This window comes from Emydura macquarii, unplaced genomic scaffold (genome assembly GCF_026122565.2).
Source record: "Emydura macquarii macquarii isolate MOO-44397 ecotype Brisbane River unplaced genomic scaffold, CSIRO-AGI_Emac_v2 contig_1483, whole genome shotgun sequence".
NCBI lineage: Eukaryota > Metazoa > Chordata > Testudines > Chelidae > Emydura > Emydura macquarii.
In genome coordinates this window covers 11,062,195-11,080,697 of record NW_027131620.1, presented here as the reverse complement: position 1 = coordinate 11,080,697, position 18,503 = coordinate 11,062,195, and the positions used below count along the sequence as shown (strand labels likewise).

General features: G+C 37.3%; 2 protein-coding genes across 4 annotated transcripts in view; one reads left to right on the top strand and one right to left on the bottom strand.

Moving 5' to 3' along the window:
• The window catches only part of RTF2 (replication termination factor 2), a 51,511-nt gene that overhangs the window by 17,566 nt on the left and 15,442 nt on the right, over positions 1–18,503 (top strand). The gene's annotated exons all lie outside the window — the stretch shown is intronic.
• Positions 3,487–12,122, bottom strand: LOC137157070 (beta-1,3-galactosyl-O-glycosyl-glycoprotein beta-1,6-N-acetylglucosaminyltransferase 7-like). 3 transcript variants are annotated; one of them, XM_067554194.1, is made up of 5 exons: positions 11,794–12,121; positions 7,673–7,763; positions 5,880–6,917; positions 5,295–5,390; positions 3,487–4,248 (listed from the first exon to the last, which is right to left on the bottom strand). In XM_067554194.1, the coding sequence occupies exons 3-5, from the start codon at positions 6,856–6,858 to the stop codon at positions 4,013–4,015; spliced, it is 1,311 nt and encodes a 436-aa protein (XP_067410295.1). In that variant the 5' UTR covers positions 6,859–6,917; positions 7,673–7,763; positions 11,794–12,121; the 3' UTR covers positions 3,487–4,012. The 3 variants fall into 3 exon arrangements, with proteins under 3 accessions (XP_067410295.1, XP_067410296.1, XP_067410297.1); XM_067554195.1 differs by lacking the exon at positions 11,794–12,121 and adding an exon at positions 8,308–9,689; XM_067554196.1 differs by lacking the exon at positions 7,673–7,763 and having other exon boundaries at positions 11,794–12,122.

Genomic DNA, 18,503 nt, shown 5'->3' with positions numbered 1-18,503 from the left:
AAATTACATTTTAAAAAATAGAATGGCATCTTTTGCATTTCTTTAACATTTTATTTTGAAAATGTCATTCTCAGCAGGTTTTAATACTCTCTTGACATAGTACCTTAACTATTTGAACCAGTGCCTTTTTAAACATACACAAATATGCTTCTTTTGGAAATGCAGCTAGCTACTGCACATGTGCAACAACTTTCTTTCAGAAGTTTTACAAATGCCTTTCATCTATAGAATTAGTACATCTGTGATACATTATACAGCATACAGTTTCCTGGTACGTAATCACATTGACATTGAAGTTTATTGGGTCAACAGTTTTAAAAGTCAATAAATACAGATTACAACCCTGAACAATTTGCTGGTAAAAAAACAATAATGTACATTTAATAAATTTCCCGAAATATATGCTAATGCTATTCTCAGCCCTCGGTCACATTAATTACTTGTTTTTAAATTGTTGTTGAAAAAACTCAGTTTAAAATAAAGTTAAGGGTTTTACTTCAACAAGGTTGTGCCAATTCAGAGTTAGGGATGAAATGTTTTTCTTAAACTGCCCCATTGTGTTGGCATTGTGTGACTTCTTGCCCTCCCCCCAATTTTTTTATATGTAGAATTTTGTATTAAAACGACATAAAATATAGAAGAGCCATTTAAGGAAGGATCAGCCTCAACTCTGAACTTCTCAGCTTGCCAGTTCTTAAATCGTAGCTTAATATTATTTTAACAAGGGTGGGGTTTTTACTGTAAACTATGATTTTTTCCCCCCCTATTTTATTCAGTTAGGGCCATATTCTGCTACCCATACACATGTTAAGTGATTCCTTGCTACACAAGTAACCCATTAATTTTTTTAATTATGGAGAAATATATTTCTTCTTGTGAGTAAGTGTGGCAGATTAGATTGTTAATTTGCAAGCTAAGCACTATGAGTCCTTTATAGTGGATCTATTAACAAAAAGAATGTGATCATTACATTTATTTTCTAAAAAATCTGTGCATAGCAGATAAATCCTCCTAATGTTTTATAATGGTATTTAGGCAGAAGGTTCAAAGCTTATTTTGTGATGAGTGATGCACCTAACAAAATACCGAGTTTTCAATCAGTTTAAACAAGTGAAAAATGCTCTAATGATGAATTTTCTTGAGAAAAGGCATTTGCTAGTTTATTCTGTGACTCTAAACCATGAAATTCATAAGATTAATGCTGCAATGTACTTCTAAATAACTAAGTTGTATCCTGATTTTTTTTATACCATGGATAATTATGGAGGCAGAGGTTGAATTTCTTGATTTGCTAAACAAATAGGGAAGAGATGCTCAGTGCTTATATTAAAGTTCATTTCAAATAAACTATGCAGCCAAGAAACAGTTCAGGATAGAAAATCATTTTGGCCTTGGGTAAGTCATTTAACCTCTTTGTGGCTCAGTTTTTGCATCTGGAAAGGGGGAATGATACTTTCGCCACCTCACAGGTATAGGCCTGACTTGACGAATAATTGGACATGGGTGAGGCCTTATTTCTTGTGAGACAGGATTAGGGAAGTAAATGGATCAGCAAGCTGAAAACAGAATGTCTGTACTAGCTAAAATAAAGGGGGGAACACCCAGGGAACCATTTACAGTGGACAAGATAACAATGGATAAGGTAAGCCTGGAATGTAAAATGAGGTAAAGAATAAATCGTGCATGGACAGTACATGCTCTTTAGGGATTGGTTCCTAACCAAGTGACGAAGCCAAGCACAAAATTATTGAAATGCCAATGGGTAAACTTATATAAAAGAAGAAGTTTGCTGTGTAACTTTGAATGTGTGGTACACGCTGTATCCACCCCCTACACTTGAGTCTGATCCACTCACTGCAGCTCTGCTGTATGCCTGATAAAGGAAGCTGAGTGACGAGATTGGAGTCAAACTGAGTTCTTGGGGAACTCAATGGAAGAGGTCTCATGAGAACCCCAATATAGTGGTGCCATGACTTGGAGCCGCTTGTCTGGAGCAGGTAACACATACACCCCTTAATGTGGGGGTCACACACTAGCATTTAGGAAAATGGCTTTAAAAGGGTTTAAGAGTTTAAATATGAAGAAGTTAGTACCATGCTGGAGAATAGGTTAAATTTAAGAGCAGACCTATGAACTCCCAAGAGAAATATTATGGGTAGACTGGGACCGGGTGAAAAAGGAACTCCAGCAAGTGGTATTAGATGATTTAAAAAAAAAAAAACTTGGCAAAGCATGGCAGAAGTCCATTAAATGCCATAAATAAATAAATGGCAGAGCACAGTGAAGGTCTGTTGAATGCCACTAATATTTTCAAAAAGCAGGACCCATTGGCAGCTATAGAAAAAGGTATTATCTAGATGGAAGTCTCTAGATGTATAATAATAGTATGTATTTTATTAGATCCCATCAAACTTTATTTCAAGGAAATGAAGTGTATTTGGGTTCATTGGAATGAGGTTCCAGTGCACTCACTTTTTTGCAGGGACACTGACAACTTGGATACTTTTAAGTGAACTAAAAAGTGAAAGTTTCTCATAGAGTCCCCTTTCAACAGTGACATAATCTGAATAATTTTTTCTCTTTTGCTGGTGCTTATAAGAATATTTTACTCAAAGGAGAGTGAGCAGGCCTGAGAACAGCACCACCCAATGTGCTTGTGCCCTGCACTCCTAATGCTCATTTTAGCAGCAGGATTGAGGTAAGGCCTGCCAGGAGAGGCTGAAGGACTGAAGAAATGCTCTGTTTTCCAGAACAGAAGGGGTCCTGGGAAGAGAAAACCTTCCTAGCCCAAAAACTATGCTGAATCCTTGCTCTGCTGCCTCTCTTTGTTGGGTCTGGATGGGGACCTCACCTTCCTGATGCAGAGCAATGCTTCCTTTGGTCCACAAATGGATTTGGAGGTGGGGTGCATATCCATATACTGCTAGGTATTCTCTGAATTCTACAGCTATGTGCAGGTGTTTGAGAGAAGTGGGCTGCCTGCATATGTTCCCAGGAACACCCTGTGGGATGGAAGAATGGGCCTGTTGCCTAATTTTCAGTTGCTCTCTAGCCCCAGGTACAGTCTGTAGCTCGTTGCCCTGTCTGCTCCTGTTGTTCCCCAGTTCCATGCAGGAATGCCAGGAAGAGGGTCCCCTCAGCTCCAAACTCAACTAGTAGCAGTTCTGTTGCTGATAAATACCCTCCAGTGAAAAACATGCATGTAAGGTTCCACCAGAGCAGTGCATAGGTGATGTTGCCATGCTAGTACATGAGCCAGGAGGTGCAATTGGCTATCAACAAAGCAGCAAAATTGACAATATACAATGTGCGGACAAATGCACAAAATAAATGGAGAAAATATATCACTTTCAGTTGTAGAAATTTGTTACTTGTAACTCTATTAGGTTAAAACAACTCAGTGAATTTTTTTGACCTACACTGTCCCTTTAAGACTTCATTATGTAAACTTCTCCCTTGATTCAAAATAAGTTACTTACTAGAACATATAGTTAAATGCCACTTTAATTTAACTTTAATATATTAATATTCTGTCTTTGTTCAGTCTCTGCATCTTTTCTGTTTCAGCATCTTGAATGGTGCTTTCTTCAGAGGTATATGAAACAGTGATTTCCCCATTGAATGAATCACTTTCAGGAATAGCTTGAATTTTCTGCTTCTCTTTGATAAGTCTCAGATTTAATCATATGGTAGTTTTTGCAGGTATAAGGGGGAAAAGTCTCATCAAGTTTGTCTTCTGATCTTTTTGTCTGTATTCTTCAGAACTTTCTCAGAAGCAGTCTGTACTGAAGCGATAGTAATTGTACTTTATTCAGTCATTACTGGTTTCTTAACACCATTAGGAACCTTCTTACATTTTGTAGTTCCCAGAGGTGGTGATTGGTGAATAATAAAACAGGAGCTGGGTTGAGGACACCACCTTCCTTAACTATAATATACATAAAGAAGTCTGCACTTTTAAAAGATATGTTGCTAATTTCTTGCCATTCTTTCTCTTCAGTATTTTAGATGTTCAGTGGGCTTCGACATTCAGCTTCATATTAAAATAGTTACTGTCCTGAAAATGCCAGTGGGCTTCTAGTGGAACTTCAGCTTGCTTCAGTACTTTAAGCCTGTAGCGTCTCTCTAGGCAGTCCATAACAAGTGGATATGTTGTGGGCTCAAACTTATTGGCAAATAGATTAGGTGATTCAATGATCCACTGTAAATCCCCCAGTCCATAGACACAAATATCTCGGATGTAGTGACCTGCAAAGACAACATGTAAATACATTAGCAATTCCAAGCTGAGTGAAATGCAGAAGGTACACAAATTGGGGAACAGTGAATTAGATATTTTAAAAACACTTTAAAGTACTACTAGCATAAATGACAAATAGATGTATCTGTATCTGAAGCACTGTTGAAGGAGATGTAAAGAATATTACTGGTTTGTTAGTTTATAAACACAAAGGCTACACACTGATTATAGATTTTAGGCAAAGAGGTGTGCATTGTCCCCCACTTGCTGCTTCAGTGACACATTGCAATGCTTCAAGTTGCTCATTGGCCTGTTGGAAGTCTGATCCCATGCTCCTCTCTGGGGTACATTCTTCTTCTTTTATCCTATACCCAAATTTCCTCTCTGCTTAGTTTATGGCGGTTACAGGTTTAAATGAAAGTAAGTGATTGCATACTCATCCAGGGCCAACCAGCTCTTTAGATGTCACAGTATTTCCTTATTTTTGCCAATATTGCTGGGCTGCACATAGGCATATCCCGAGTTACTTTCTGCGCATATGCAGACTCACTTGTTCAACATGCATATTTGTCAAATGGATGTCAAGTAAAACTGCTCTCTTCTGTTTAAAACTGGAGCTACTAAGGTTAGTGTACTGGGTGCATTTTCATTTAATAGGTGAGAATTATGTGAGTGTGCAATGGCTTGTAAAAACAGTGGTTGTTTAAGCTTTAATGTTACTGAAATGTAAAATGTATAGAACTCTCTCACTAACTCAATTATAGAAAGATCACCTTAGTTGGGGGCTAAAAAACCAGTTTTAGTAAATAGGTACTCTAACAGTCTGCAATAGTCTAAGATGTCAAAAGATATTTGGACTGAATATAGGAGAGTAATTTAGTATGGTAGCTTTTATATGATACTTTAAAAATAAAATATCTGTGACTGAGACATTTCATGGATAATTATGAAACATAAGAAGTATTCTGCAATGGATGTTAAAGCAAGTGCATCAATTTATCTGTTAGTGGCATTTCAGAAATCCAGTGTGTTCTGTGTTCGGTTATCACATTACCTTTGCAGCCATTATGTACAACTCCTTCTTGATCTTTCCATTTAATAGCTCGTATATTTCCTTCCCATTCTGCATTTGGTGTGGCAGCTGGAGCATCTAAAAAAATCAAATCAAAACAGAAAATCTGAGCTTTTTTTCTGTGCATCACAAATCGTTTTGATTGTCTTTGAAGCTATCTATTTAAAGTACTGCCTTTATTTTTTTCTTCATTTTACAGATATTAAAAATAACAGGTGCCTTGAAATAGAAACATCTAATAGGTTTGCCCAATTGCTCCATTAAAACAAGTAGTTTAGGAGTTAGGGGACATGCTTAAAAGTAGCATTATTCTAGCCCAGTAACTAGTGGTCTGCACTATCATTTGTGAGACTTACTATATTTCTGGATTCCATCTTTTGTTTCCCAAACTATCAGGGATGTGGACACTGCAGTACATCCACTGAGGATGGAGGAAATAAACTCTGCAGCTGATACACAAATGACATTGCTGGGTTCCAAAGGGAACCTCATCACCCTGCTGGGCAGAAATGTCATAATAATGTGGTACTAGGAGGCAATTCATGGTATAAATAACATGCGACTTACCACTCAAACGATTCAGTGTGACCCAGTAATGCTCATCTGGACTGTATGTATCCTTTGACCATTCAAGCAAATCGTTTGCACGTATATCAGTCAGTGAAAACTCAACAAACTTTCGAGTGAGTACATAGTAAGCACTACCAAAATATATAGTTAAGTTATGTGGAGGATCATCTTTCACATTCTTAGTTGGATACACATAGGATGTTCCTGAGTGTACATATTCTTTGTAACTAAGATGTGTCCTATATTTCATATGAGGAGGTTGGACCACCCCAGGAGTTATGTTTTTACCATTCCATTTACTTTTGATGTACTGTATAATTTCTTTGTTCGTTTTGATGGGATAATCCTGGCCACACAGATTAATAACATAATTCCACTGAGTTTTGGCATTAACTAAATCCTTCATGCAATTAATATCTGCTTGTAATCTTGAAAATCCTGCATAAACAACGTTTTCTTTTTTCGATGAAATAAAAATGTTTTCAAAGCAGTTAACTAGGGTTTGCACTGCAGTTTTGTAATCCTGTGGTGACTTTTCATCTATGTGTATGCAGTAAACATTCTGAGGCAGATAAATGGCTCTGAGTAGCTTCACAAACATTTCTAACTCCTTGTGAATTGTGATGATGTATGCCAAGGAGAAGTTTTCTTCTTCTTCAGACAGTGGTTTTGTTATAAAATGCAGACTGTTCAAGACTGTAGAGCAATTGCATGGAGTCCGTATGCAATCAGACATTTCAGGTTGGTGAAGAATCTGTTGACAAAAATGTCCAATTTGAGGTGCAGCACTTTTCCCCTCAAAAAGTGCTGAACATAGCTCATCTGGATAAAAGCCACATTGTGCTGAATCTGGGATGAATTTTTTTTCACTTGGTTCGTTGTAAAATGTGTTTCTTACATAGATAAAAGTGAAGATGAAAATACAGACACCAATGCACACTAAAAATCCTGACTTTGTTGCATCAAGTTGGTTCATTTTTTGCTCTCTAGAAACTTTCTTCTGACCATAGTTCAATTAAACATAGTTCAAATTACCTAAAAGGGGAAAAAAGACAATTTTAATTTTTTATCTGATGACAGAATTATGCATTTGTAGATGCAGAAATTGTATTCTTAGTATTGCATAGAAGTGCTAAGTTCCACAAGCACCAATATGCGAAGGTAGTTAGGAATAAATGTCACATTCTAAAATAAACTTTATCTTTGTTCCCCCCATGCTGTGTTCACCCTTATTGACGGTAAGGTTCGGAATGTATCTGCTGTTGCGTTCTCCGCAAATTCCAATTATTATTTATATTAGTTGTATTTTTTTCTTTCTCTCCTGTGTCAACCCAAGAGTTATTAAATATTTGAATCTCTTTTGACAGCTGTTGATAAATGGATGCTCCTATAACATATATAGGGACATAACAAATATGTTTGGACAATACTAAAGCTTCATCTCTCTCTGATTACCTGGTATATTTAGCAGGAGAAAAACTATTAAAATAAGAGCCAAAGACCACAATATGATCCACAAAAGTATCACTATAGTTTGTTTGTTACTTTCATGGTAATTAACAAGTGAGCCATGGTTCATTTGTATTTGGCTGTAGCATTTTTAAATTAGTGCTTTTGAATACAAAACCTGAAAGCACAATGCATTTTCTTTTTTTAGCTTACTTAACCTGTTCTTAAAAACAATGGCTGTAATTTACCTTCTAACATGACTGATCAGTCATTTCAGTTCTGTTTCAGCAAAATTGTTTATAATTTCATATTTTATGTGAAAATATTTTTTTTACAGATACCTCAGATCATAAGCATGACATTACAGCAGTTCAGTCTCCCAAAGTCATTAGTCCTTATTCTTGACATATTTGGTGTAATATATATGCATTCCTAGAAAAGGGAAGACAGTCAGTCCTGATAAATATTATTTTAGAACTCCTAACAGTTTTACTTGCAATTGTAAAGACAATTCATGCTTTCTCTTGCTTTATGTAACACTTTTAACCTTTATTCAAGTTAACTGCTTGTGGCAAAATATTGATATTTCACATGTAAATACAGCATATTTTGCATCTGTCAACATCACTTGTGATCAGAATTTCTCATTAGTGTCTCATGAATAAAGAATAGAAAATCAATGCAGTTTATTAATTTAGATCTTTCCATAGCTATTTCTTATAAACTCAAGATTTCATGCTTTCATTAAAAAAAAAAAAGATTTCTAGTTTCTTTCAAATAGAAAATCAAATAAAGTAATTTTGTTTTCAAGCTTCTAAAGCATTGCAAACAGAGAATAACCAACTCAGGTAAAATTGAAACATGAAGCTTTTTTAAATACTCAAAGTTGAAAATTGGAGATCTTCTATAACATATATCTTCTACAACATATATATTAGATTTTTGGCAAATAGTGTATTTATCATATTGTCCTTACTGGAGAGCACAGGATTTCAAGTTTGAAGAATGTCTTATTTTCCCCCGTCACCACATTAATCCATTTTCTGCAACGCTAGATGGAAGATTCATCCATTTTGCTTCTATGCCGTAACTGTGCATCAGTCAGCAGTACTCTTCGGTGTGCACTGAACACACAGGCCCAAGAACAATGTTAGGAAATCAGGTCCCAGAAGAATATTTTTTCCTAGTGGCTCATAAGGGATATGTTTACTATGTAAACATATATATGCAAGCATGATTTTAAGTGAGTCCGTTACATCTCTTAAAGCTGAACAGTTCAGCACTCTCATCATCATCAACCTTTTGATGTTGTAGAGAAAGCAGGAGGAGGAGAATGTCTTTGAAAGGTAGACGTAAGCGTTTTCACAGCAGAAATGAAATATGACAGGCACTGGGAGTATAGCCTGCTGCCAACTGACTAACAGATCCAAGAATAGGTTAGCATAATGGACATTATGTACCCAGTTGCAGGGGTTAGGGGCCGGAGGGTTTGTTACAGTAGGGTAGCACTGGCTTTGTCTGAGAGCCAGAAACACTGTTTTATAATGGGTGAATGATTAAAAAGTGAACAGAGTAGTCACTCTGAATTAGTGAATGATGAGATCTTTAGGGCATGTGTCACATAGGACATTCACTGTGCTGGGCATCAGCATAAGTATTGCATTAAAGGACAGGAAATGCAAAGTTATTAAAAGGTTTTGAAAATCCAGTAGCATATACATTTTTATAGGTCTATTGTCTATATGATTTAGGCCCTGCTTAGGATATGCAACATCTCTGTAGGAGGAGGAATTTTTTTCTTGAAATATTAATTAGTATATCGATTTGAAAACTGGGGAGTTGCTGAGAAATCAAGCTGTAGTCTGTTTATTTCTTACATATAAACTGTCTTTAAAACAGTCCATCCCATAAATGGAATCCTCTGGGGTTTTTGCATGGGATTATTGGGTATCTGTCTTGGGCTTTTCTGTAGTGCTGTAGCATCTAAGCATTATAAACAGTTTTGGTTTTTGTATAGTATCATAAGTATACATAGCACTTCACTAACAGGTAAGAAGAGAAGATTCCTTCCCCAATATGTAAGTATTTCTTAGACATTTTAGGAATATGCATAATTTTTAACTCCTAATGTAAAAAATAAACATAAATGGTGAAAAATCCACTTTCACATTGTTTCATGGAGATATTAATAATCTGTTTTATTGTATCACTAAGTGGCCTCAGTCAGGATTGGGAACCCAGTGTTTTAGGTGTTGTATAGAGGAAAAAAAGTCCTAGTCTGAACAGTTTACAGTCTAAGAAAGATAGAATGCTACTACTTGGTGTAACAAACAGAAGGAATGAGTATAGGAAGGAGACAAGAGAACAATAACAAGAACCTACATAGGATTTACATAGGGTAAATAAATTAAATATCAGAAATCTCTGCTAACAATCTATCTAGATGTGTTGAAATTGACAGTGGTTCCTTAGAGAAGGTGACTATATTTAGGTTTAAATGATAGTGATGATGTCAGTGATTTATTTTCACTATAATCTCATTTTTCTTGTGTCAGTTGTTACTTAATTTTTTGTGACGGTATCACAAACTTTCTTCAATATGCTTACATTTAAAGGCAAGAAAACCATTATGGTCATGTTGAAATTCTCTCCTTTTTGCACAAGGCTTGAATAGTCAAGCTTTGAGTGGAAATATAGGAGGATGTGAGGGGACAGAATTCTACATCACCCATCCTGGGGGCAGGCCTTGAGGCTAAAACACAGGCCCTCCACAGTCACTGTACCAGCCTTAGAGCTGAAATAACAGCTGTTGCTCTTTCTATGCCCTTTGATGGGAAGTTTGGGCCCCTGGATGTATGAATATCCTGTAGCCCCCACACCAATATATTGAGCCAAGATGGAGAACCTCTGGCAAAACCATACTGTTCATATCTCCGTCTGCCCTCAAAGGAGAAGTGTGTATGGAGGTCCTTTGCTTAAGCCCTCTATATCTGGATGAACTTGAATGTGCATACACTAGAACACAAATTCTCTAGGTATTCATCATAAGCAAAGAGTTACCATGATCAAATACCTGATATTCAGAGTATCTTGTTACATTATGGCCAGTACTTTCAAACTTAGGTACGTAAGTGTCTTGATTCAGAGGTTCTGAAGTCAATGGTTACTTCAGGTGTTTGGCACCTCTGAACACTCGCTATACTTTTTAGGTGTTGAATTGTAAGCACTCAGTTGAAAATTTTGGTTAATATGTTAAAATTCCAAGCTTTATATGTGGTGAATTTTCTGGATGGAATGTGGGGAATGAGGGGGGAGGAATTATTGGGCTCAGGCAAAATTCAAACATCTTAATTTGAGAGAGCTAGCTAAAAAGCAAAGTGAAAGTATTGCAAAACATTGCTTGCAGACACGTGCACTTACCAGTCAGTTCAATTCCTCAAGGCCCCATTTTGTATATTCCAGTACATTTAATTGCTTATTCACAAAACTAAATTCAGATCAATTAAAACACTATTGCTCTTCAGCATCTCTCCCTGCCTTCATCTTCTGGGCCACATCACTGTACCCCTAAATCAGCTACTGTATATGCACCCGTGTATTTCTTTAAAGTTAAAGTTTAGTTAAACTTTAGTGCATACATCTTCATAATTTAGTGAATCAAATGGCTTTAGAAGAGAAAATATTTTATTATAAAGAAAGAAAGAGGTTAAAAAGCACTTGCACTTCATTTCCAAGATTGTTTTTATGTGTACTTGGGTTTTTATCTGATTGAAGAGGAAGTTATACAACAGGTAATGGTAGAGTTATATTGCGAAGTGAGCAACCAAAATTCTAAAAAATGTTACAAAAGGGCAAGCCTAGGTTCTCTAAGAAAGTAATAGCAGTGAATGTTGCTTTACTTGTATCCTTTCTTCTTACGACTGTTTTTAAAATAAACTGTTGAAACATCTCCCGTAATGGGCCTTATCCTACCTCTGTGAGGTAAATGAAAATGTGTCAGATTGGACGTCAAATAAATACTTTCTTTGAAATTAAAATTCTTTTGACTCCAAAAGATGAAATATTGAATCAGTACTTACTAGAACATCAAAACAGGTTTATGAAGGCTAGTATTTAAGCTGCTTTCTTCATTTGTTTACAGCACAACATTTTTGAGCACTACAATTTAATACAAATGCTACTATGAAAGCTGAAAAACACTGGGTTATGCAGTTATAAGAAAATGAGCCGTTTGCTAGAAACCTTAAATTGCAGTTACAAGATTTGAATTTTATAAAGATAACCTTTCTTCATAAACATACATAACAGGAACTGTATTTTTCAGACAAAAACATATATTGAGAAACACATTTTAAAAATAAGGGCAATGCTTTGGTCAAATTTAAAGCATTCATTACAGCTCTCTGATTTTTAAGGTATGTAGCAATAAATAAATCTTAAAACCCAGTTTATGTAAACTTACCTTGTACAAGAGAAGCCAGATATTTGCAGCAGAATTTAATAAAGAAATCTCGTGTGTAATCCATTGTCCTTTGGGGAAAATTCAGGTTAAGTCCTTCATTTTGTTCCTTATGTAGAAAGGTCATGTGAAATGAGTTAAATATTAACATGAAATATTTCATTTACTGCTTAGCGTAGCTCCCCTTAACTGTATAATATACTTGTTCTGCAGTAGCCTCTTTAATATTCAGAAGCAGCAATGTCCTCTGTAATGTAATAATGAGAGAGAGCTTGAGCGTTTCTGAACTTGTTCTGTCATTGCTCTGACGCAGCCTTTTAAGGAAATAAAACCAGTCTTTGAGATCTGTAGAAACAACATTGTGTCTGATTACAAATAGTATTGCTATGGCTTTAACCTCTGGCTTGCTACTACAGCACTGTGAAGGATGTGGGGGGGGGGAAAAAAACCTATGCTTTTCTTAACTCTTTGTCTGCTGAAAGTTTCCAATTTAAGCAGACAACTGAGTATAATGGAGGGGGGTGTTTAGACATTGGTATCAACTTGAAGTTTAAAAACAAGACAAAAATCTTAGATGTGACACTTGCCTTTCTTTGCTTTCTCTGAATCTAAATATTTCCCTTTTGCTTTTATAAAATTTAACACTTGTTAAATAAGTAAAAAGATTATAACAGATAAGCCTTCTAGGAGCTGCAGAGCTTTTGGATATGAGAACTGCCTTGAGAAGGAGACATGCTTTATGTATTTTGTGTATTTGCTGTCAAAAAATAGTATACGTGAGTAGTACTACAGCTGCACTTTTCTCACTTTGATTGAACTAAAAGTCTGTCAGTCAGAAATAAGTACAGAGATGGCCTAGAAATATCTTAAGGAACTGCTGCAGGCACTCCAAGCATGAAACATGCTGACTTCAAAGGAAATTCTGTATACAGAGTTGCAGCGTAGGGCCTTAAATAACCAATAGCACTATTGTTCTAGCTGCTGTAAGGTGTTAATTATCAAATCTCTGCAGTGCATACTGTATGAGCTATATGTGCATAAAATATCAACCTTATTTTAGGTATCTCTAATCCACGTTCATGGGGCTTCATAAAACAAAAAGATCCTATGGAAATGAACTGCAGGATTTGGGTAGTATCCTAAACCATATATATATATATATTTTTTTTTTTCTTTTTTAATGGTTTCACTTGTTCTCCCCACTCAGCTTAACCATTTTGCCACCAAGTTAATTTAGCTGAACATCCTCCCTGATGAACAGTTTGAAAGAATTATGTTTTAAGACTTTTGTGGTGTATTTAGTCCTGGACATGATATAAATGACAGATGCCAGCCTTCTTGAGAGAGACTCTGGCAGTCAGTCTTACCAAGGTTCCTAGTCCTTGAAGTACTGTTTAGAATTGACCTAGAATTGAGGCCTGTGCACTCTGTGCTGAGCTTGGGGGCTCCTTTCCAAGGTTTACACAAATGTTTTTCTCACAGATAAAGACAACATTCAGGCAGGTTGGCTCAGCACAGTATTCTTGGATGGCGTGTTCCACTGGTTGTCACTGTTGGATGATCTGCTTATTTCTAGGATTGACAAGTGAATCCAAAAAGAATGTTCCTCCATAGAAGTTTGTTCAGCAGGAAAAAGTTAAGCTCATCTAAGTATATCTTCAGGTTTTAGGAAAGAGCCTGTACTTAGAGTTCGTTTGGAGGACACTTCAGCCATCTGAGGGCCTTTACGGAAAAGGGAGTATCTACTCCAGCGTTACTGAGGGTTACTAGAGAGCTTGAATAATTTACCAGACATTATTAGTTAGCAATTTACTAGCCAAAACGGCCAATAAAGAAGATGAGGAAATGGGGGCCCGCCAGGCAGATGCAAGGGCAATATCCTAGTGAGAAATAGCCTCCCCAGCTGCCATGAAGAGGAAGATGCTGGAATTCCTACAAGAGTGTTGTCTGCAAACTCGTCTTGAGGACCTCTTTTGCATCAGCCTATGACAAATTTGAAGCCTCTGCTCTTTCCCTAATTTCTGTTTTCTTGCTCCTCTCCCTTGTCTCTCCCTCCCTGACCCCCCATACATCATGAGGTTCTGTGGCCAAGGATCGGCTACTCTGCCCCTCCTCCTGACTCCTGCAAAACTTGGGGGAAGAAATGAAGTGTTTCATCTATTCTTCCCAAGCCTGTTTCACACACCCCCCCCCCCCCGTCATAGAATCATAGAATATTAGGGATAAATGGGACCTCAGGAGATCATAGTCCAACCCCTGCTCAAAGCAGGACCAACCCCAACTAAATCATCCCAGCCAGGGCTTTATCAAGGATATGTATCACCATTGCTTGCCTCTACTACAGTTCATACTTTTAACAAGCCTATTTGGGTATGTCTGCACAGCATTTTGGAGCAAGCCAGCAGTAAGCCTCCTTGAGCAGGTGGATATAGTGGAATTCATGCTAGCATTCTAAAAATAGCTATGTAGACAGTGCTTTGAAGCTAGAGTTGGCCTGGAAACCCACTTGCCTGCCTAGGCTTCAGAGCCTGAGCTTCATCCCAAGCCACAATTTCAAAGTGCTGTGTGTAAGCTATTTTTAGAGCACTAACAAGAGCCTAGCTAAGCCAAGTTTGTCAACGGAGGCTGGGAAGGTCACTCCAAAAGGCTGTGTAGACAAACCCTTTAGGATTATGAAGAGCAACTGTGAAACTGACTAGAGTCTTGTTGATTTCACTTTGTGGGGGCTTGGGAAAGCTGAACAGAATCAAGCCAGTAAAGCTGTCCTTTGCAGACAGCCCTACATTTGTTCACAGTTGGAGGGTTGTTTCCAACTTCACGAACTAGGAACTCTTCAGCAGAGTTTCAGTTCCACAAATGAATAGCTTAAACTGTCTTTCTCCTCTTCTCTTGTTCCCCTTTTTCTTTCACATACACCCTGTCCCTATACGCCTCTCCCATATACTGAGGAAAATAATTTTTTCAAGTGTTGGATTACTGTTTCTAATGAATAGACTTTTGAAATGGTATCTTTACATATTATCCTCCCAAAAGTATTTTAAGCTATTAGTCATTCATCTTCTGAAGCACCATTTTGGTTCATCAGCATGTGATAGCCTGGCATATGAACCATGATTTGGTCCCTGGTCTAATAAGACACTAGTCAATCCTGCCTTCTAAATTCTTGCTCTGTTTAGAGGATGGTTGGGATGTGTGTAGGAACAGGGGACAGCAGGGGTATGGAGCTATGTATTCCATGGGCTGCTTTAGATTGCCTGGAAGAGAATTCTGGCTTTTTTTTTATGTTTTCAACAGTCATACATCTGGGGGGGGGGAAATAAACAACTTTATCTGGCTTTTATGTCTTTATGCTTAGAGTTCCAAATTAGTTTTAAAAGACACTGAATAAACAATAACACAGAGATGCCAAGCTTTTAAATGCATAAAGCTACATTTATTAATAGGTATAAAAGGTATATTTGTATCTGTTGTTATTACCATAGCTCCTAGGAGCCCCAGTCCTAGATCAGGACCCCACTGTGCTAAGCACTGTACAAACATAGAACAAAAAGATGATTCCTACCTCAAAGAGCAAACCCTGAGTTTGTTATATAGCAGGAAGAGAAGATTTTATTATAATGAAAACTTTTTTAAAAAATAAAGCTACACTGGTACTAAAAAAGGCTTTATTTTCTTCATGTAAAATTTTTCTTATCAATGCAATTAGTGCAATTTTATTTTTAAAAGATTTTCATTTAATCTAAAATCTACTCTTTCTGTTATACTTTAAGTTCTGGCTACCTACTGAAATCAGAACTCTGAAAACTCTGAAATCAGAGTTTGTAGCTAGATATATCTTCTATACCTAATAAATCGTTATTTGAATTGTGTGGGTATTATTTCTTCAGAATCTGAAATTACCTTTTTTGTAAAGTGAATATGTGTACTTATATATTTACAAAGTCAGATTCTGAAGGCTTTTCAATGCCTATTGCCCCCACAGTTCAAATAATTGTTTAATGCAACAGTCTTAAATCAGGTAACTTCACAAATATGCAGTTTGACTAAAGCAATTTATACATATTTTATAATTAAAGAGAGCACCACACAAAAGCAACACAAATTGTGAGCAACTGAACTATAGTGTCGCTCATTCTCAGGCAGGTTTTCTGCTTGTATTGAATGTGTGACTTTTCAACAGTTAACAGCTTGCATCACAAGAAGCAGAATTGATTGACTGCTTTTTTTATATAGGAATTTTCAAATTTTCTCTGGTTTATGGATGTCTTCTCTGCAAGATGTGACAAGAAAAGGCAGCAGTTAAGCATGTTCGGTATTGGTGTAAGCAGTTCCAGTTTCATGATATATATAGATTACAGGAAGCCAGACCCTCTACTATTCTGACACACCTTTAACAGGAAATCTGACTGGCAGTAGATGTTTCGCACAATAAAAAACCTCATAAACCAGTGGTTCTCAAACTGTGGGGGTTGGGACGCCAAAGTGGCTTCAGTCTTTGGCTTCAGCCTGGGGCAGCAGGGCTGAGGTTAGAGTCCCTCTCACCTACCCACAGAACCTCACCCACTCCTGTAGAAGACCCATAACCTCTGGCTGACTTATTGAAGTCCTCAAATCATGATTTAAATACTTCGTTACAGAGAATTCACAATTTAACTCTGTAAGTGACCCATGCCCCATGCTGCAGAGGAAGACGAAAAGCCCTCAGGGTCTCTGCCAATCTGACCCTGGGGGAAATTCCTTTCAGACCCCAAATATGGTGATCTGTTGGACCCTGAACATGTGTAGTAACTCAGAGCTGTCCCCATCTAGTGCCCCATCACCAGCCATTGGAGATATTTGCCCCTAGCCGTCACAGATCGATTACATGCATTGTAGGCAGTCTCCTCATACCATTCCTTCCATAAACTTATCAAGCTCAATCTTGAAGCAAGTTAGGTTTTTTTGCCCCATCTGCTCCCTTTGGCAGACTGTTCCAGAGCTTTGCTTTTCTGGTAGTTAGAAATCTTGGTCTAATTTCAAGCCTAAACTTGTTGATGGCCAGTTTATATTCATTTGTTCTTATGTCCACATTGGTACTTAACTTAAATAACTCCTCTCTCTCCCTGGTATTTATCACTCTGATATATTTATAGAGACTAGTCCTATCTCCCCTCAGCCTTCTTTTGGTTAGGTTAAATATGCCAAGCTCTTTGAGTATCCTCTCATAAGCTGGGTTTCCCATTTCTTGGATCATCCTAGTAGCCCTTCTCTGCACCTGTTCAGTTTGAATTCATCTTTCTTAAACATGGGAGACCAGAATTGCACACAGTATTCCAGATGAGGTGCCTTGTATAATGGTACTAACACTTCCCTGTCTGTGCTAGAAATACCTCATCTGATGCATCCTAGGACTGCATTAGCCTTTTTCACAGCCACATCACATTGATGGCTCATAGTCATCACCTATGTTGTGATCAACCAAGGCACCCAGGTCTTTCTCCTCCTTTGTCACTTCCAACTGATACGTCCCCATCTTATAGCAAAAATTCTTGTTGGTCCCTAAATGCATAACCTTGCACTGTATTTTATTCCATTTCTATTACTTCAGTTTAGAAGGTCGTCCAGATCATCTTGTATGATATTCCAGTCCTCCTCTGTATTGGCAAGATCTCCCAACTTTGTATCATCTGCAAATTTTATTAGCCGCTCCCACTTTTTGGGCCAAGGTCAGTAATAAAAAGGTTAAATAAGATTGGTCTCAAGACTGATCCCTGAGGTATTCCCCTAGTAACCTCCCTCCAGCCTGACAGTTGACCTTTCAGTATGAGCCATTGTAGTCTCCCCTTTAACCAGTTCCTCATCCACCTTTCAATTGTCATATTAATCCCCATTTTCTCCAATTTAACTAATAATTTCCCATATGGAACTATATGAAATGCCTTACTGAAATCCATGTAGATAAGTTCTACTGTACTGCATTTCCTTTATCTAAAAAATCAGTAATCTCCTCAAAGGAGGAGATCAGGTTGGTCTGGCACAATCTACCTTTTGTAAAACCATGTTATATTTTATCCCTGTTACCATTCACCTCTATGTTCTTAACTACTTTCTCTTTCAAATTTGTTCCAAGACCTTGCATACAATTGAGGTCAAACTAACAGGCCTGTAGTTTCCTGGATCACTTTTTTCCCTTTCTTAAAAATAGGAACTATATTAGCAATTATCCAGTCATAGAGTACGACCTGTGATTTTACAAATTCATTGAAAATCCTTGCTATGGGGCTTGCAGTTTCATGTGCCAGTTTCTTTAATATTCTTGGATGGAGATTATCTGGGGCCCCCCAGTTTGCTCCCATTAAGCCGTTTGACTTTGACTTCCACTTCGGATGCGGTCATTTCTACCTTCATATGCTTGTTCCCATTAGCCATCCTGCCACTACCTCTAAGTTGTTCTTTAGTCTGATTAAAAACTGAGGCAAAGTATTTGTTTAGGTTTTGGGCCATACTCCATCCTCAGTGCTTAGAGGTCCCACTTCTTTCCTTGTTCTCTCTTTATTTATATGGCTATAGAACCTTTTACTATTGGTTTTAATTCACTTTGCAAGATCCAACTCTAGCTGGCTTTTGGCAGTTCAGTTTTATCCCTATACCTTTTGACCTCCAAGAGGTAGCTTTCCTTGCTGATCCATCCCATCTTCCATTCCTTGTAGACTTTCTGCTTTCTCTTAATCACC